Source organism: Prionailurus bengalensis, chromosome B4 (assembly GCF_016509475.1).
Source record: "Prionailurus bengalensis isolate Pbe53 chromosome B4, Fcat_Pben_1.1_paternal_pri, whole genome shotgun sequence".
NCBI classification, from domain to species: Eukaryota; Metazoa; Chordata; class Mammalia; order Carnivora; family Felidae; genus Prionailurus; species Prionailurus bengalensis.
The window spans coordinates 112,856,242-112,877,558 of record NC_057358.1 but is presented as its reverse complement, the minus strand read 5'-3'; the positions used below and the strand labels follow the sequence as shown (position 1 = coordinate 112,877,558).

At 36.5% G+C, this 21,317-nt stretch overlaps 1 protein-coding gene and 1 long non-coding RNA gene across 2 annotated transcripts in view; one reads left to right on the top strand and one right to left on the bottom strand.

The window, feature by feature from the left end:
- Positions 1-1,827: 1,827 nt before the first annotated feature.
- Positions 1,828-20,099, bottom strand: LOC122472471. The gene is made up of 3 exons (XR_006294448.1): positions 20,085-20,099; positions 8,781-8,787; positions 1,828-1,949 (listed from the first exon to the last, which is right to left on the bottom strand). It is a non-coding gene; the product is annotated as an uncharacterized LOC122472471 (long non-coding RNA).
- EPYC (epiphycan) overlaps positions 14,728-21,317 on the top strand; it is a 35,948-nt gene continuing 29,358 nt past the window's right edge. Inside the window, exons 1-2 of the mRNA XM_043562049.1 lie at positions 14,728-14,818; positions 17,163-17,340. Coding sequence (XP_043417984.1) covers positions 17,176-17,340 — 165 coding nt within the window. The 5' untranslated portion in view covers positions 14,728-14,818; positions 17,163-17,175. The remainder of the gene's footprint in view (positions 14,819-17,162; positions 17,341-21,317) is intronic.

The following is a 21,317-nucleotide window of genomic DNA, read 5'->3' as shown; positions in this document are numbered from 1 at the left end:
GAAGGGAGAGCAGATTTTTATGAAGTGCAGAATAAGAGGGAAGTCAGGAAAACTCAACAGCAATCACCCACTGAGTGGCTAGAACAGTATATCATACAACCGAGTGGTCAAGAGGCACCAGCTCAAAAGCTGACACAAGACATACTGAATAATGGCCACTACCAACTACTGTTTCCACCAATAGACATTTTGACCTCATGAGGAAAGAGTCTTCCAGATGGTCTTCTTGTATTTTACTTGGGTATGACCTAGTTCTATACTAATTTGACTCAATGAAACCAAATGGCCACACGATATAAATTTTGAAACTGTATTTTCTTTAGCCCTACATTTATTGGAGTCCTCCTTTGTTCCAGAGACAGAGCTAGACAGCGGATATCCAAAGATAGGAAAACAAAACGTGATTTTTGCCCCTATGGAAGTTTGCTTTGTGGGAATTAAAGAGGACAATAAATAAACACAAAATATTCAATAAGAAAAAATATGGAAAATGAAAGCAAGATTCTATAATAATAACAATAAGAATTTTGGTTTGGAGACATCATGAAGGCCTCTCTGAGACACAAATGATTGACAGGGGTGTTTTGAGAGAGGGAGGAAAGTACGTATGAGACAAAAGGAAATGATAGCGGTGAAGAAGTCAAAATAGAAAGAACTTGGTATATTGGAGGCAGTGAAAGATTAATGTGACCGAATCTTAAAGGAACATGACAGGATGAGGTTGGAAAGGTACCAAGCCTCTACAGAAAGCATATTTCAGCTAGTTCAATGATGTTTTATTTATTTCCAAGCACAAGAAAGTGCCATTGCTTTGTTGTAGATATAAACAATGTTTTCAGTGGATTTTTAAAAAGAACAACAGTATGAAAAGATGCATTATAGACAGTTTTAAAGGAACTGATTGTCTGTGTTTTCTCTTATAAAAGAGAAGCATTTCTGATTCCTAGAGGCATTTACTTAGTATTTTAAGTAATAATAAAAAGACTAGGAATACAAACCAAAACTGCAATGTGATATCACCTCACAACTGTCAAAACGGCTAAACTAAAAAAAAAAAAAACAACAACTCAAGAAACAACAGATGTTGGCGAGGATGTGGGGAAAAAGGAACACTTGTGCACTGTTGGTGGGAATGCAAACTGTGGAAACAATATGGACATTCCTCAAAAAGTTAAAAATAGAACTATCCTATGATCCAGCAATCACACTACTGAGTATTTACTCAAAAAATACAAAAACATTAATGCAAAGGGATACATGCACCCCCATTTTTATGGCAGCATTATTTACAATAGCCAAGATACGGACGCATCCCAAGTGCCCATCAGCTGATGAATAGATAAAGAAGATGTGGTACATATATACAATGGACTATTATTCAGCCATAGAAAGAATGCAGTCTTGCCATTTGCAATGACATGGATAGAGCTAGAGAGTATAATGCTAAGCTAGGTAGATCAGTCTGAGAAAGACAAATACCGTATGATCTCACTCATATGTGGAACTTCATAAACAAAGCAGGGGCACCTGGGTGGCTTAGTGGGTTGAACATCTGACTTGTGATTTCAGCTCAGGTTGTGACCCCGGGGTTGGGAACCCCTGCGTTGGGATTCACGCTGAGCGTGGAGCCTGCTTAAGATTCTCTCTCTCTCTCTCTCTCTCTCTCTCCCTCTGCCCCTCTTCCTTGCTCACACTCTCTCTCTCTAAAATAAAAATTAAAAAAAAGAAACAAAACAAACAAGCAACGGGAAAAAGAGAGAGAGAAACTAAGAAACAGACTCTTAAGTATAGAGAACAGACTGATGATTGTTAGAGGGGAAGCGGGTAGGAGGCTATGTTAAATAGGAGATGGGGATTAAGAAGTACACTTGTGATGAGCCCTGGGCGATGCATGGAAGTGCTGAATCTCTATATTGTGCGCCTGAAACTAATATCACACTGTATGTTAACTAACTGGAACTAAAATAAAAGCTTTAAAAAATAATAAAAAAGACTAAATAGAATTAAATCTTTAGGTTTGGGATTCATATCACCAAATATACTGTATAGTTGCTTTTACAAATTTTTCACCAATTATTAATAAGCTTTTGAAAATTCCATTTTATCTTCTTTTTTATGTTTATTTACTTATCTTTGAGAGATAGAGAGAGCACCAGTGGGAGACAGGCAGAGACAGAGAGGGAGACACAGAATCCGAAGCAGGTTCCAGGTTTTGAGCTGTCAGCACAGAGCCTGATGTGGGGCTCACACTCACCAACCACAAGATCATGACCTGAGCCAAAGTCAAACACTCAACAGACTAAGCCACCCAGATGCCCCTAAAAATTCCATTTTAACTCTCTTTCTTAGGTATATATATTTCTCCTTTTATCATTTATCATTTTGTTAATGGCTTTGGCAATTATATATTAAAAAACTGAAGTCTAAAATATGATTATAACCGAAGGAAACTATAAGGAGAGAAAAATAGCAGCAACTTATAAAAGCTGTATCAAATGCTATCTCAAGCTGCAAACATCAGAGTAAAATTGTTTAAAGCACAGAAAGAGCAAAAGTTTGATGTTCTGGGATGAGAATCAAGTTTGGAGCAAAAAGCCATCTACATGAGCTGTGAAGGCCAAGATGAAAAACGTATCATCGTGTAAACAAGTACATGAATTAACTTATTCATTTCAGAACGACTGATTTAACCAAGTTAGACAACATAAAGTCATTTCAGCCAAGCGAAGACTGGATGTTAACTGTAACAAAGCCAACAAACCAAAGAGTCAGAAAACTAGAGAGCAAAGTGTTAAGACTGCTGGCATTTATATCCGTGTGTAGACATAAACTTAGAAGCGAGGCTATATTCTGTAGTAAGAACACCATCAATGCACTGTGTGCAACAGTTCTCTGCTCTGAGAAAAGCCTCTTTTTATTTCAATGGTTTTCCTTTAGAGGAAAATATTTGCTAAAGGAGAAAAAATTTCTCATATATATGATATATGATATATATATATATACACACACATATATATATATATATATAATGTACACACTGTGTGGGTTATCCCTGCAGATTAATGCAGGAACCCATCCATAACCAGAGGTAGTAACGGTGGGAGTTGTAGTAGCCATAGTAATAGTTACCACATTTTAAAATATGGTCTATCCTTAATCCAATATAATACTGTATGTTTACTTTAGGTGCTCCCTACATCAGGAGAATTCCATAAAGTTGTATGCCCCAAGTACAGTGCCTGGGTACACAGGCACACCTCATGTTCTTGCCCTTCACTTCATTGAACTTCGCAGCGATTGCATTTTCCTTTTCTTTCTTTCTTTCTTTCTTTCTTTCTTTCTTTCTTTCTTTACTGGGTAGTGTAAGCATAATTTTACATGCACTGGGAATTAAAAAAAAATCATTTAACTTGCCTTATTTGCAGAACAAAACCTGCAGTATCTCTGAGGTACGTCTGTAGTAGGCACACCAAAAATAAGGCAAATTAGTGAGCCAATTAATATATTAATCATGTGTGTGTGTGTGTGTGTGTGTGTGTGTGGTGAAATGAAAAGACTGAATTTTTTTTAAAGATTGAATTTTTGATTAATAGTTTTAGATTTGCAGGCAAATTGGGCAGCTGGTACAGAACTTCCCAGGTTCCCACCTCCCGTGCCCCATATACTATTCCTTTATAATTAATATCTTGCATTAGTATGGGACATTTCTTATAATTAATGAACCAATATTAATACAGTGTTATTAACTAAAGTGCATAGTTAACATGAAGGGTTGCTACTTGTGCTGTACTGTTCTATGGGCTTTGACAAATGCATAATGTCATGTATCAATCATTACAGTATCATACAGAACAGTTTTCCTGCCCCCCAAGTCCCCTGTGCTTCACCTGCTAACCCCTATCCACGCCCTCTAAACACTTGGCAAACACTGATCTTTTTACTGTTTCTATAGTTATGCCTTTTTCAGAATGCCATATAGTTGGAATCATACAATATCTTGACATTGAAGATTGGCTTCTTTCATTTAACAATATATATTCAATTTTAATCCAAGTCTTTTTATGGCTTGATAATTCATTTTTCAAAAATAATTTGAGGGGTGCCTGGGTGGCTCAGTCGGTTAAGCGGCCGACTTCGGCTCAGGTCATCATCTCGCGGTCGGTGAGTTCGACCCCCGCGTCGGGCTCTGTGCTGACAGCTCAGAGCCTGGAGCCTGTTTCAGATTCTGTGTCTCCCTCTCTCTGACCCTCCCCTGTTCATGCTCTGTCTCTCCCTGTCTCAAAAATAAATAAAATGTTAAAAAAAATTTTTTTAAATAATTTGAATTATTTTCCATTGTATGGGTATACTGCAATTTCATTCACCTTTGAAGTATATCTTGAGTGCTTCCAGGTTTTGGCGAGTATGAATAAAACTGCTATAAACAGAATGCTCTCAGTTCCTTCCTCCCATTCTTTATAGCGCTGCTGCCATTCATTTTACTTGTCCATTTACTACATTATCTGTTTGTCTTTGCACGCTGTCCACTTTTTCCAGTAGAGTCCTTCACATAGTAATCATATTTATTTTAGATTCTCTGTCTGGTCATTTCAAAATCTGTGTCATCTCTGGAAAACAGTGTGGAGGTTCCTCAAAAAATTAAAAATAGATCTACCCTATGACCCAGCAATAGCACTGCTAGGAATTTACCCAAGGGATACAGGAGGACTGATGCGTAGGGGCACTTGTACCCCAATGTTTATAGCAGCACTCTCAACAATAGCCAAATTATGTAAAGAGCCTAAATGTCCATCAACTAATGAATGGATAAAGAAATTGTGGTTTATATACACAATGGAGTACTACGTGGCAATGAGAAAGAATGAAATATGGCCTTTTGTAGCAACATGGATGGAACTGGAGAGTGTTATGCTAAGTGAAGTAAGCCATACAGAGAAAGACAGATACCATATGGTTTCACTCTTGTGTGGATCCTGAGAAACTTAACAGAAACCCATGGGGGAGGGGAAGGAAAAAAAAAAGGTTAGAGTGGAAGAAAGCCAAAGCATAAGAGACTCTTAAAAACTGAGAACAAACTGAGGGTTGATGGGGGGTGGGAGTGAGGGGAGGGTGGGTGATGGGTATTGAGGGCACCTTCTGGGATGAGCACTGGGTGTTGTATGGAAACAAATTTGACAATAAACTTCATTAAAAAAAACACAAAATCTGTGTCATATCTGAGTTGTGTTCTGATACCTGCTTTGTCTTGCCAAACTGTGTTTTTCTTGTCTTTTAGCATACCTTGTAATTTTTGGTTGAAAGCTGGGCATGATGAATTGGGTATTAGGCACCGGGGTAATTAGGCTTTTAGTGTGAGGTTTTATGTTAATCCGGCCAAGAGTTGGGTTGTGTTTAATGTTCACCATGGCTGTAGATGCTAGAAGCTTTAGTTTTCTCTAGTTTCTTTGTTGGACATTTACTCCCTCCCCCCATTGCCAATGGGTTTCCCCTAAGAACGCCTTCTTAAATAGATTCCACATCTTGAATATTTCTCAGTTCCAATCTGTTGTTTTTAAGTTGAAGCCCTGTTGATGTGCTGGTAAGATGCTGGGGAGGGTAAGCATTATATATTTTTATAGTTACAGCTCAGGTTTTTAGTAGAACTTAGTCCCTGGGAAGTATGCCTTAGTGCTTTCTCTCTCTCTCTCTCTCTCTCTCTCTCTCTCTCTCTCTCTTTATGTGGGACAAAGAGGCTAACAGGAGCTGGAGTTGGCTGGTTGCCCTTCCATCAAGTCAGAGAGGCCTCTGGTAAAGTAGCTTCCCATGGACAACAGGCCTTTGTTAATTTTCCTTTGGGCATAATTCAAAATATTTACTAAAAACAGTAAAAGAGCGGCCAGTTTAAGGACATATACAGGAAAAATAATAACTTTGACTAGAGTGAAAAGAGATGATGACAGAAAATAACAAAATGTCTCAATATGATGTATTTGTTATTTGAGAAAAATGATTCCAATGAATTAAACAGAAATCAAAATTCAAAGGTAAGCTAGAAGCGATTTGTGCTAAAATTAAGAATAGTAACTAATCTGCAAGTAAAAAATGCACTTTCTTCTCTTGGAAAGATTAATACAGAACATAAATGTCAAGCCATCATTTGGTGATGTTACCAAGGCTCAAGGTGTAGAAAACATCTTATGAGCCTCCAGAGGAGAAAAGAAAATGACCTAAACAGTGGAAAATGATTAGGCTGGCTTCAGACTTTTCCACTGCAACCTTTAGAGCCAGAAGACAATGAAGCAATGTCTCAATGTCCCAAGAAAAATGTGACCTAAGAATATCCTACCAAACAATTTGTCCTCAGAGTAAAAAGTTCACAGACATTTTCAAACATGCAAGGCCTCAGGGAATTTGGCACATATGAGATGTTTTTTGGGGGAAAAAAATCTGGAAACAAATGTAGCTAAAAGCATTGTTATCTGTAGATACACAGAGATAACATTTTGGGCCCTGAGCATTTGGATGGTTATCTTCCCTTTTTCTCAAAATGTCCTTGAATTTTTATAATGACAAAATATATAATTTATACCAAAATAATAAGCTTTTTAAAAAGATGCAACATAAAAAAAAGCAAATAAAATGTAATACTTTAGAGTCCAAATTATGATAAAAAAAACCTCAACTGTATCTATAATTGTTATTATAAGTATTACCGATTAGGCTTGAGCAATGTGAAAATGATACAGAAAACATGATCTACCATAAACTTTCCATGAAGCAGAGATTTAATGGTACTACTATCACATGTTGTTTGTCAATGATTTGTTGATACCTTACATCAATTTACTGGGAAGACATATAAAAATAATAAATTTATCAGAAAACTCTCAGATCATACAAAATAGTTTTCAGAAAGTCCATGCATTAATGTTCAAAGACTGTCTCCACTCATGATTTATTCTCTCGTCTTTTACTAGTCCCTGCTGGGAACCCCTTCTTTCTCAGTTCATTGCAGGCTCAAGGGTAAAGCATTTGGCCAGAGGTCTAGGTTGGTTCATTAACTTATTCAACAAATATTTGTTGAACGCCTATTGTGTGATTATGGGCTAGAAATGCAGCGATAAAACGAATATATCGTGGTTTTGTGAAGATAACACTCTGGCGAAGAAAATAAAGAAAATTACTTTCTTTATTTTCTTCGCCAGAATGTTATCTTATGCAGTGATGTCAAATAGTTAGAAGCGTTCTGAAGAAGGTTGGCTCTCTTTTAGACAGAGTGGTCAGAAAAGGAGTGACCGTAAAGGTAACATTTGAGCTGAGCCCCAAATGAGGCAACGACTCAGCTGAATAGACACTAAATTCTCTCAACTCCATTTTTTTAAGTAATGTGCATTGATTTTATCAGAATTAATAGCGCAAAAAGTAATATTTTCTTAGGTTACTAAAGAATCCCCCTTTCCCCCTGGATTTTCACCCGAAAAGATGTAAGATATGGAGCAGACGTAGTCACCTCCTTGGCTAGGTGGCCCACTAAGAATGACGTCAACCAAAAGCAAATTCTCTGAAAAGAGAGAAATGTACTTTTCAGTTACTTGGGTCAATGAATTCCCTGTTTCCTAAGTCAGTTTGAGTTTTGGATTTCTATACCTCTATTCAGAAGGATTCCTAACCGGTATGGAAACTCTCTCAAATTCTCATCACAAGTCCTCACAAGTCCATACCATATGTCTTTGTATGTGACACAAGGAAGCATTAGCAGCAAATAAACATGAAACCTTGCTGCATGAGGCCCATGGGCAGTGGCTTGAAAAGTGTTAAGAGATAGCCTGGCAGTTAGCTAAACAGAAAGATGCAATTAAAAAGAGAGGAGAGAGAGAGAGAGAGAGAGAGAGAGAGAGAGAGAGAGAGAGAAGAAAGGCCAAAACCCACTTATCATAAATGCAAGTAATCCTATGATATATATTTTAGAATAGCCCAAGCAAATCATAGTTTATTAAGTAATTATGTCTTACTTTGAATTACTGTGCATTTGATTCAGGCAGTCAATCATTAATTGGCTGATTCATTCAAATAACACTGAGCATGGATTTGGGCCAAGCAGTATTTTAGACACTAAGGATACAATTGTGAATGTGACCAATAAATTTTAGGCATCGTGGTGTTTATATTCACCCAGGGGAGACAGATGTAAAAACAGAAAAATATAATAACAGATTGTGGCAAGTGCTATGAAAAAAAAAATGTAGCGAGGCATTAGAGTATGATGCAAAGGAAGAGGGTCTTCTAGGATGGGGAGGAGGCCAGGCAGGAAAATAAAACCATAGTAAGATGAAAGTGTACTTTATTAAGTTAAGGCATAATTTCAAAAGTCAAAATTGAAAGATTTGTAGGGTGAATCAAGTCTGCAGATACAATTTTGGACTCTGCAGTGCTTTAAAATAAGTTGATTTTAAATTTCTTTAGCTTTACACATGTGTTCTCAAAGATGCTACTATACAGCCATCATTTTTTGACATTTATTCAGTCCGTTTGTGTTATAGGAAACCCCTGCCTGAACTTTGTTCAGAGCATGTGTATCTGTATGTAGAACTGACCTAGTGGAAAGGGAGATACTGGGAGGGAGGAGAGAATTCAAGAAACACAGACCTTGAAAGGAGGAAAGGGTATAAGATCCTGGGCATCATTTGGGGGGTTTACTTTTAATGCCTTAGTCTGTCACAGAAGGGAAAACAGAGCGTGCCTATACGCGCAAGAGGATTTGATGGCCGAAGTTAATTGAGCATTATTCTGATGACTTTTACCATCACTCTGTTTTAAAAGGAATATGGGATGTTTGACAACAGAGGAAATGTTATAAAGTAGTCATCTTAGAATGTCAGAAAGGGCATCATCATCATCATCATCAGAAACATAGTATGGTTGAAGATTAGTTTAAAGAATTTAAAGTGATGCCCATCATTGTGTGTGATATTCACTGGTAATAGACAGCCGTTCCAATACAGGAGAGAAGAAAGCTGGGAGTTGTGTTCAACTAAAGTTGAGGTTTTCCCAGGTGAGTATGATGGGAAGAAGAAGAAAAAAAAAGATAGCAGAAAGTACTTGAAAAGGTATGCATATGATAATGGTGCATCCAACCTAAAGGTAAGGAGAGAAGTAAAACAGGAGATTTAATGAATTGTGGGAAAGTGATGGAAGCTATGGAAGAAGGCCTCATTAGGCAAAAAGAAAAATAATAATAGGGCCCCATTAGTAGGTTTAAGTAAAACCTGGTGATGATGAACTAAAAGGCATGACAGTGGTGGTGAGTGGCTGGGTAGGAATGTGGTAACTTTCCTGTATCTGAGGAGATAAAGCAGCCGTCACACCACCATGATAGATGGATCGTGTACATGGAGGTTGGCATCACTGGAGATGATGACCGGGTATGAATAGAGGGTATGAGCGAGCCAGGAGCTGAAGTCATCAACAGCAAGGGGTTTGGCTAGGAGATCAAGCAGTTGATGACAAGGGAGAGGTTACAGATAGTTAAACCAAATGCCATGAATTCCAGAATGGGCAAAATTTTTGCAAGAGTAAAGAGGACAAGTCATTTGAAAGAGAAAATCTAAAACAAGTAAAATCCCCCCATCTTTGAGTTATGTGTGAAGAATTAAAAAAAAGAAAACATCAGTTTAAAGGACAGCAGCAGAAAACTTTGCCAGGAGGCAGCCAGATTCTATTATTATTATTATTATTATTATTATTATTATTATTTAATTTACTTATTTAAATTCAAGTTAGTTAACATACAGTATAGTATTGGTTTCAGGAGTAGAACTCAGTGATTCATCACTTAAGTATAACACCCAGTGCTCATCCCAACAAGTGCCCTCCTTAATGCCCATCACTATTTATCCCATCCTCCCATGTTCCTCCCCTCCAGCAACCCTCAGTTTGTTCCTATAGTTAAGAATCTTTTACAGTTTGCCTTCCTCTCTGTTTTTGTCTGATTTTTCCTTCCCTTCCTTTCCCCTATGTTTATCTGTTTTATTTCTTAAATTCCACATAGGAGTGGAATCACATGATATTTGTCTTTCTCTGACTGACTTATTTTGCTTAGTTTAATACACTCTAGTTTAATCCATGTTGTAGCAAATGGCAAGATTTCATTCTTTTTGATCTTTGAGTATTGTTCCATTGTATATGTAGACCATTTCTTCTTTATCTATTCGTCAGTTGATGGACATTTGACTTCTTTCTGTTATTTGGCTATGGTTGATAGTGCTGCTATAAACTTTGGGATGCAGGTGCCCCTTAGAATCAGCATTTTTGTATCCTTTGGATAACTACCCAGCAGTGTAATTGCTGGATCATAAGGTAGAGGGTAGTTCTATTTTTAATTTTTTGAGGAACTTCCATACTATTTTCCAGAGTGGTTGCCCCAGATTGCATTCTCACCAACAGTGCAAAAGAGATCCTCTTTCTCCGCATCCTCACCAACATCTGCTGCTTCCTGAGTTGTTCATTTTAGCTATTCTGACAGGTGTGAGGAGGTATCTCATCGTGATTTTGGTTTTTATTTCTCTGATGATGAGTAATGTTGAACATCTTTTCATGTGTCTATTAGCCACCTGGATGTCTTCTTTGGAAAAGTGTCTATTCATGTCTTCTGCCCATTTCTTTACTGGATTATTTGTTTTTTGAGGTTGAGTTTATTAAGTTCTTCATAGATTTTGGATAATAATGCTTTATCCAATATGTCATTTGCAAATATCTTCCTTTCTGTTGATTGCCTTTTAATTTTGTTGATTGTTTCCTTCGCTGTGCAGAAGATTTTTATCTTGATGAGGTCCAAAAGTTCATTTTTGCTTTTGTTTCCCTTGTCTCTGGAGACATTTCTAGTAAGACGTTGTGGCTGAGGTCAAAAAGGTTGCTTCTTATTTTCTCCTGTAGGATTTTGTTAGTTTCCTGCCTTACATTTAGGTCTTTCATCTATTTTGAATTTATTTTTGTGTATGGTGTAAGAAAGTGGTCCAGGTTCATTCCTGTGCATATCACTGTCCAATTTTCCCAGCACTATTTGCTGAAGATACTGTGTTTTTTTCCCATTGGATACTCTTTTCCTGCTTTGTCAAAGATTAGTTAGTGATACCTTTGTGGATCTCTGTCTGGGCTCTCTGTTCTGTTCCATCGACATCTGTGTCTGTTTTTGTGCCAGTACCACACTGTCTTGATGAGTACAGCTTTGTTACACAGCTTGAAGTCCAGCATTGTGATGCCTCCAGCTTTGGTTTTCTGTTTCAACATTACTTTGGCTATTCGAGGTCTTTTGTGATTCCATACAAATTTTAGGATTATTTGTTTCAGCTCTGTGAAGAATGTTGGTGTTATTTTGATAGGGATTGCATTGAACGTGTAGATTGCTTTGAGTAGTATAGACATTTTAACAATGTTTGTTCTTCCAACCCATGAGCATGGAATGTTTTTCCATTTCTTTGTGTCTTCCTCCATTTCTTTCATAAACTTTCCATAGTTTTCAGCGTACAGAACTTCTACCTCTTTGATTAGGTTTATTCCTAGGTATCTTATATTTTTGGTACAGTTGTAAATGGGATCCATTCCTTGATTTCTCTTTCTGCTGCTTCATTATTGGTGTATAGAAATGCAAATGACTTTTGTACATTGATTTTATAACCTACAACTGCTGAATCCATGTATCAGTTCTTGCAGTTTTTTGGTGGAGTCTTTCAGGGGGTGGATCCAACATGTTGGTGGAATCTTTCGTTTTTTTCCTCATACAGCGTCTTGTATGTCATCTGTGAAGAGTGAAAGTTTGACTTCCCCTTTGCCAATTGGTTTGCCTTTTATTTCTTTGTGTTGTCTGATTGCTGAGGCCAGGACTTCCAGCACTATATTAAACAATAGTGGTTAGAGTGGACATCTCTGTCGTGTTCCAGACTTTAGGGTGAAGGGGAATGCTCTCAGTTTTTCCCCATATTGGCTGTAGGCCTTTCATATATGGCTTTTATGACGTTTAGATTTCTTTAAGATAAAATAAGCAAAGGGAAACTTTCCAAAAGAAACAGAAGGCAAAGGAGAGTTTTCAGATTTCAGGTCAGCCTTGACAGATTCTGGAGGAGGTGATCAGATCAGATTAGGGGATACATCAGCACAGTGTATATGGGTTTATGGTCTAAAATTCCAGGACTTCTATTACTGAGTTCAAAGTCTTTATGGCAACATGCAGATTCTTAGGAAGGTAGCTAATCACTTCAGGTATTGTTTTTATTCTTGATAATCGGTGGAGCGGGATATCTACACCCTCACATAGCTCTTACTGATGTGGTCCTCTGACACTGAGGACAAGGACAGGCAGCACTATGCTGTCCTCAGAGTGCTCTTTTCTCTTCGTTACTGCTGCAGAACAAAGAGAATTATTAAGAGAAGACCATTTTGTTTAAAATTAATTCCATTTAAGCAAGCAGGACGATGTTTAATTAATTTTGTTAAGAGTTGTAGCCAAAAGGATTTGTAAAATGTTTGGGGGCTTAAAGAGATAAAGCCAGAAAGCCTTAGTTACTAGATAATGCAACTAGTCTTAATAACTGATCCCCTGAGGGTTTCTGATAACCAAGCTCAGGCTCTATTAAGAAAATCATCATGAAACTAAAAGATATTTACCAAGGATAAGAAAGACTGGAACTGGTAATTAATCCTTCTCACTATTAAACAGAGATTAGGTCCTCATGGGATTCTTACAAATTTGAGCTCCCATAGTTCAAAATAGATTTTGAAATATTGGAGACAGCCCCAAAGAAGACCAACCTGAATAACTTAAAAACTGCCCATTTTTTATAAGGAAAAATGAAACACTTACTTATTTGGAAAAAGAGAAGACTCAGGAATGATCATTTGTGTTTTCAATCCTATATTAGGACAAGTAATTTAGGTATTGCCTTCTCACAAAACAACTGCATTAGTAGACAGTGTTATGAAGCCCAAGGACAGCATCACTTAAACCAACAGGTGACCAAAGGACAGTGTGAAAATATTAGTTCTGAAAATAGAGACTTATAGGTTCGGTCAGAGTCTTCCAGAAAACAAGGGACTCCATAGATGCCACCTTTGTCACCTGACAATGTGTGCAGAGTATTAGACTAAATAATGCAGCAAGAAGAAAAAAATTAGGTATTTTCATGGATAGTCTATTCATCTGTTTTTATCCCAAAGCACCTAGAAGAGGCTAAAAACTGGTGACAGGTAAACAGCCTAGAATCTAAGAAACTGAGAGATGCCACTGTCTTTTTACCTTCACCCATATCCCTTAGATGAGCTCAGTAACATCAGGGAACTTGACCCAATTTGGTTTTCTCTTTGTGTCACATGTGACCTTAGAGAATTAACTGATTGAGTGCCACCCACCTGGGAATGGAGAACTACTCTGATCGAGAACGTGTCGGGAGAGTTAACAATAGGTAAACTCATCTAGCATGCACTGTGGGACAGCGCTGTAACACAGCCAGTGTAGGAACCCAGCTTCATGCCTTTTTGTAGAAATGCTTCTGAAAGTAGCCTCCACATGATGTGAAACTGCAGGATGCAGGGAAGGAGTCCCTACCCCCCAGGATGGCCTCTCTGCTATTGGAGAGGTCTTGATAGATTCTGCACTTTATCCAGTATCACTGCTTCCATTACAAATAAAACTGGTCCCAAGGAAAATAACTCACACTGAGCACAGATCATGTGGAAGCAGGTGTGCGTGATGAGGATGATTGACTGTGCCCTGAATCCCCAAAAATTGGGGGTAGGAGGGAGAACAGGAGGGAAGGCAGAAAGAGGAGAGTCTTGAAGACAGACTTTCCTCCATCAGTTTGCCCTCACCTGCTTTCAAAATTCAATACAGCTATTCACTTCTGGTCAGTGAAAAAGAATTCCTGATGCACAGGTTAGAAGCAGACACCTGGATTTATGAAAGCATGCCAGAATACATGACATAAGTTTGATCTTCCTCTAGAACTTTTGCAGTGTGAATGGAAGTGGAGAGAGGAGATTTGACACAAATGTACTTTGTCTCCATACCTGTAGTAAGGCTCAGTTTCACAAACCATGTCAGGTACCAGGAGCCTACAACAAATCTTGTATTCTGTGGGAAAAAACGTTTTTATGTAATCTGATTTGTTTGGTTCTGATAGATAAGAGAGGAAAAGGAGACTTTTTTTTCCAAAACACTCAGATCATATTTATGCATTGTTTCAGGGCATATTTTTCTTTGTAAATGGGAATGCAAAGCGTTTATTGTTTCTTTGCTCTCAGAATGTTCCAAGCAATAAAAAAATGGATTTTTTTTTTTTTACTTTCCCGGCATTAAACAGGTAAGGCTTTTGCCACATTTACTGAATTTCATTTAACATTAATGAAAAGTGAAGAAAGCAACGCTAGACACGCAAGGAAAATTATTTCTTATTAGAACATTTCTAAAATATCCATTTCTAGTATCACTGTATACATTAACTTTTTCTTAATTGGTGAGCTTGTTATAGATTAAATATATTAAAACCAACTTTTTGCATTTAAAATGTTTAAGGCGACATGTTGGCAATTAGAACTCCTTTAACATATTTCAAGAACTCTATACACTATGGCATTTGGATTCGACTGCTTATTTTGAGTGACTATAAAGTAATTTGGGGTTTTTAAAGACTGAGAAGCATTTCTCAAGGTTAGCTTTTCCAAACAGAAAATTGAGTGTTATAAATTCCACCTCCCACAGACCAGAATTCACAACCATTGGTCAGGGGCACATACTACTGGCTCGGCGTCCTCAGTCACTTCGTGCCATTTCACCAAGTAGGAGCCAAAGGTAAGTTTTTACAATTGCTTTCTTCTTGGGTGAGATACTTTTTTTTTCTCCTCTAACAACTTTTTGAGAAATAATTCAACTTGCTTTCATATTTCATGGTGAACTTTGATTCAATGGTTTAGGTTTAAGTTTGTTATTTTACGTTTATATTACTCTTGGAAAACTCAACTTTTTAATTAGCTCAGGAATTAATAACACACAGTAAAATGGTTGATCTTAATAGCCAGGATAGATGCCAATAAAATTGTAGTAGTTTCCAATATATTCCTTAAATCAAGTGCCCTGACATTGACCATGTTTCTTGCCATTATAGACATGCACTATTGATTAGCATTGATTGAAATATCATGCAAAAGAAGAAAAAGGGAGATTTCAGGCGTTTAAAAATGTATTGATGATTATATGGCAATTATGCATTTAGAATGTCTTTATAAACTATATATTTTAAAGTTTTATTATAAGCATAATTTTCAAAATATCATGAAATGGTATAAAGTGGGCAACAAGTTCAAAGATACAACATTAAATACGAGTATAGTTACTTGGAGGAAGAAATGTACTTTTTAAACTAAGCATAGATAGGTGTTCTTCATATTTCTGGGGTTTGCACAGACTGTCTCATTGCTGATAACTTTGAGGGATATGCCCAAAGCAAATAAACTCTAAGAATGTAGACACATACTCACATTTATAGTTTGAAGTGAGAAAAAAAAATCATCAGCAAGTACATAATTACTTTGAACAATGAAAGTGGCCAGAAATGCAGAAGGAAATGTAAAAAGAAAAGATTTTCTCTAGGTTAGTGGGGTCCACAGTTAATGTTTTCCACTCGACTATGGAAGAATGGTTTGTGGAAAATTTGTAAATCACACTGTTTGATTAAGCAGGACTTTGCTGGTGATTGTGTACGACAGTTCGAAATCTGCAATCCTGCAAAGACCCCTGCAAAGGCAAGTGACATAGAGGCTTGGCTTATCCAGGATGGATAAAAAAATTACTTGAAGAAATCATAGGAGGGAATAAAAAGGAGCTCCTTGTACTGCTTCTTATTCTCGGAGGAATTTCATATGCCTCTGCCTAAACCTGCTTCATAAAGACTTTCTTTCAAGTAACTGAAGGTCAGTTTGTCTGCCAGTGCATTCAAGTTTAAAAGTAATATTTATCATGAATTCCCTTTTATACGTGTGTATAGGTACAAAACACCATAGGCACTGTTCTTGAAGTAAACCTGAGAAGTGTATTCAAAATACAACACCTTTAAAATTAGACATGCTTGATAAGAAAAGTTTTCCAGATTCTTTGCCTCCTCGAAAAATGATTACCAGGTAACATTTTTGATAAGCCCAATTTAGATGTTTAAAATTAAACGTGAGAGGTTTTTTCCCCCTAAAACTAGAACGTATTCAAAGGAGTACATACAGAACTAAAATAATTAAAATGGTAAGACCTTGATCGAATCCCCCCGCCACGATGTTACCATGGAAAATAAGAATTGTGCTTAACAAAGAATTACGAAACAAAAACTTCTTAATCTTATGTGTGTGGAAATCCTCCTCCAAGAAAATCTTGCCTTATAGTGTCTTTTAGGCATGTATTCTGACTGATTCTGAGTTTAAAGCTTAGATAGCTATGAAGAACTGAAATAAAACACGAAGGACTAAAGAAAAAATCATTTTCTGCCTCATTTGGTTAAGAATAAGTTTTGAAAAATATTGCATGAAATAGTAAATTATACACATATTAAATTATGCATACATCAATGATACCCAGAGGCAACAAGGAAGTAAAAAAGAAAAAAAAAAAAGAAAACCTTCATTATTTTGTCTGGAAAAAGCCATAGGCTTAAATGTGCAAGAAACACTTATGAGTCCTAGTTAGATCGCTAGTCAACTCTGCCTCGGTTTCCTCATCTGTAAAATGGAGTTACGGTTATAGTCCTCCGCCACCTCCTTCTCCTTCCTACATCCCAGAGTTGATGAAAGAAACTTAATGTTTAGTAAAAGGTAAAACTCTAAGGCAAAGGCTTCCATGAACAAGTGTATCACAATATTTCTGTGTCCCCTTTTTCCCTGTGTTTCTGTATGAAAGAAACTTAATTTCACTGTAATGACTATATCTACTGTAAAAATGTGGATAGGTTTGTGAATTAATTTGAACATCTGCTATGAATAGCCTTCAGAATCCGTATAATTTCATGTGCTATGTTTATAAATGATCCATATAAAGAAAGCTACCAGCTTGAGTTTCACAGTGTCGAACTGTGAATTTATCATTCCTAGTTAGTGGAAACTATTCCTAAGTTATTATCAATTAGATATTTATACATTTAAGTATTTTTTGTTAGGAAAGCTTGAAAAATGAAAATGTTAGCAAGACTCATTCTGGGACTTGTCATCTTTGATGCTGCTGTGACTGCTCCCACTCTGGACCCCATCAACTATGACTCAGAAACTTACGATGCCACTTTGGACGACCTGGATAATTTATACAACTATGAAAACATACCTATTGGTCAAGCTGAGGTAACTGATTCCTGCCTCTCTTGAGACTTTTAAAAGCATGAATATGGGGAGTTATTGAGATTTGCTCTCTTCAAATAGATTTTTGTTTATTTATAAATAGAGATGTTCTACCTTAATGGTTTCATATGAACCCTTTCTCCACAATCTGTTCAATCTGTTGGAAGTTAACATTGGGACACTCTTTTGCTTTCGCCTCTTTTGCTTTCACTTCATTTTCTTTATATCTTCTCACAAATTAAAACAACAATAACAAAAAAGAGTTTCTTTCAAGTTAGAACAGAGAGCATTAGAGGAGAAGAGTGGAAATAGTACACGTGCGATAATAAGAGGAAAATAAATTTGAATAAAATAAGAATGCAAAGAAAGGGCAGTGATTTGGAACTCCACTGTGTTCCAAGAGTGAGGGTGCTTTTCTAAATGACGGATTATCTCTCAGCTAATGTAGGCATTGGCAAGGTTACAGCCCATTACATAAATCTGATATGACATGTTTCCAATTAAATGTTAGACTTTTTACATAACTAAAGGATACAGACTAATTTCTTAAATCAAAACACAAATAGACCTTGAAATGTTGGAGGGTAATTAATGTACAACATTGACAAAAACTAATTAAGCATAAATCAACCAAAAGGGAAGTTACATCACCTTTACAGGATCATAACATATTTTGGGCAGTCACTCGAGTGTAAGTCTTGTTAGAATAATTACTTTTGGTAACTAGGGAAATAAAATATTTTGACAAAAGCACTTATTTAAATTGTATGGACATAGCTATATCTTTATTAAGAGGATATGCATTCTTGTTATTGTTTATGTTGCCTTATGTCAAATTTTTGCAACGCGATGACTCTCACATCTTCTTCCCCACTCCATTTTCCTTTCCATCCTCCTCTCTTTTGTTTTTACGCTCTTCCCACCCCATTCCTTCTCTGTCTCCCTCTTTCCTTATTTTTAGTAAAGTTTTAGGCTTGACAGAAGACCACTTGTCTTCTGCACATTTGGTTGTGATTGTTTTCCAAGTCTTTATACATTGTTTGATTCATTTTGCTGTATGACTTCTACTATGTTAAGGGAATTTTCTGTAGAGTTTATAGTCATTAACACTAGTCTTGCTATACATGTTCTCTAGATCTCCAATCTAATGCATCAGTTTAGAATATAAGGAGAAGCTTTGTTAGTGCTTAACTCCTCTGCTCTGCTCCTTTTCCCATTTTGCATAAATATTAAAAAAAAAAGACTCAGTATGTATCTGCAGTTATCTACCAAGCTAAATATTTTAGTTTTAAATGTACTGTCATTCCTCCAAAAGAGATTTCATAAGATCAAAGAGGTTTGATGAGTATCATCAGTGAATCCTCTGTTTTGAGTAGGCCTGTGGAGTGGGTTCAAGGCTGCCCTAGATAAAATTTTGAAGGAGATGAGCTTTATCTGTAGACCTCTTTAAAGCCATTCCTTGATGTCAGAATCCTTTTTGCTGCACAGACATTCTCAAGAGATTCTGAAGTTCTTTGTGCCATCAAGAAGCTTAAGGTGATAAATGTATCTCTATAAAGATGGTTTCGTATCCAACCCTTCCTCAGTATTTGCTTATTCTGGAAGAGCAACCTTCTTGCAAGGTACCAAATATGTGGCATTGTATCCTGTTACCTCATTCAAATATGCTTAATTTTCACACTGACGTAGCCAAACTCAGCATCCTTAACAACTCTCTCCAGAGAGCCACAAAATAATCTCTTGTTGATGACTGAAATACATAAGTCATCCCTGATTTAATGATCTTTTGTGATGAAGAAAAACAGTTTATAGATAGATGATATACATATACATATATACCTGTGCTATAATGAAAATGTAACACATTTGAAAACAAACAATGCATAATTTTTTAATTTTACCAAGTTGGTCCAGTAGCAAAAACCAATTCACCAATCCACCCACCCACCACCTATGAAAGAACAAAATACAAAAACAATGTAATATAATAAATAAAAGGACCTGAGGAATAAAATTCAGAATTGAAGCTCAGATCTTAACAAGTTGTTAATATAAATTGCTTTAGAAACAAAGAACTAATATTCAATTCCTTATGAGAAGATGTGAAATGAAGCCAATAGATCCAGCCATGCTGCATGGATTCTAGAATATAGTTACTCATTATATGAATTTCTTGACTTTAGTCATGGAAATTCAGATTCTGACAACTCCTGATAAGCTTATTTATCTCATATTTATCAACTAAGAACAGTTGTTCTACATTTTCTTATTCCTGTATGACACTTTTTGAGTGAACACACTGGTAACTTACCCATATAAGGTACAGTTGATAAAAAAAAATTCATGGTAAATGAAGCACATGGAGAATGGTAAGATAAGGTTCTTTTCTTTTACGTCTTCAATCCCAAGAGTGTGGTTCTGACTATGTCAGTCTAGAATTTATTTCATTTCTAGAAAAGGCAAGTTTATATTTTAAAATTATAAATTTATAGAATAACCGAGCAATGTTTCTAAAATATATGCCAGTTTCTTTCTTACAAATTTTAAGACTTGCATCTTGGGCCAATATAATAGACCCTCTAGACTTTGAATGATTTACCCTTAAGGCCTTAGACATATGAGGTAGGCAGAAATCTAAGATGTGCCCTAAGTGACTCCTTCCCTGGTGTGTCCATGCCCTCTATAATTCTCAACATCATAACTGTATTGGGATATCAGGCTTATAATTAGGTTATTTTATATGGCACAACTGAAATTTAAAAAGGGAGATTCTACTGGTTGGCTTGATCTATACTAATGAGTCCTTTAAAACAGTGTCTTGAGGTCAGGGACAAATTTTAAAGCATGAAATGAATTCAAGGAAATGGAAAACTATTTGTTGCTGGCTTTAAAGATGGATGGGTCCACATAGCAAGGAATGCAGGAAGTCTCTAAATTTTGAGAGTGGCTGACAGCCAGAGAGCATATGGAAACCACAGTCCTATAGACATAAGGAACCCAGAGGTATACCTGAGATCACAGCCCTGGCCATTAGCTTGATTTTAGCCTTGTGAGACCCTGGGCAGATGTCTGGCCATTCCTGGACTTCTGACCATTCCCGGCCACTCCTGGACTTCCGACTCACAGAAACTGTTAGTTAAAAATGGGTATAGATTTAAGCTGCTAAATGTATAGCAATTTGCTTTGCAGCCATAGAAAACTAATACAATATGTAATAATGTAAATTTTTTTCTGAAAACCAAATTTGAATTGTACTGCTGCAAGGCTTGCATTTGTGAATCCAGTGATTTATCTAGCAATGAGTCAAACCACCCCTCCAACCCCAGAGTTAGAATCTCAATAGAGCTTTGTCGATTTCTACTGGTGGTAGTATATTCATTACCTCCCTAGTGAGTGAAAGGGTCATGAAAGAATTTCTAGTTTTGAAAATGACATGCAGGAATAGTATTCAGACTGCTGACTTAAGTGATTTCTGATGATTTAGAATATTCAGAATCTGCTGGATTCTGTGTTAGAAGCAGATCTTAGGCTCAGCAATTCCATCATAATGCTCTATGTTACCTGTTACCCAGTGGATAATGGATAAACTTGCTGGTATAACATAAATTTTTTTCAGTCTTTTACTTAGCCTTTATTTTAATTTAATGGTACAAGTGAGAATTGGTTACAAGCAGTAAGACAAAAATATGAACTTTTTGCTTTCTGATGAATATTAGCTAACCTTGATTGAGCACTTTTTATGTGCTGAGTACTATTCTAGGCCTGTCACATGCATGATCTCCTTACTCACAACAAAACTAGGAAGTGATATTGTTCTTTTCATTGAATACATGAGACTATTGAGATAAAGAGCGGTTAAGTAACTTGATTAAGATCATAATTGTTAATGACATATAATTATAGTGATATTATCTTCTCGTATCAGAAAATAATTTCCAGCAGGTTAATAAAAAAAATATTATCCTCCCTCCATTTTCTAC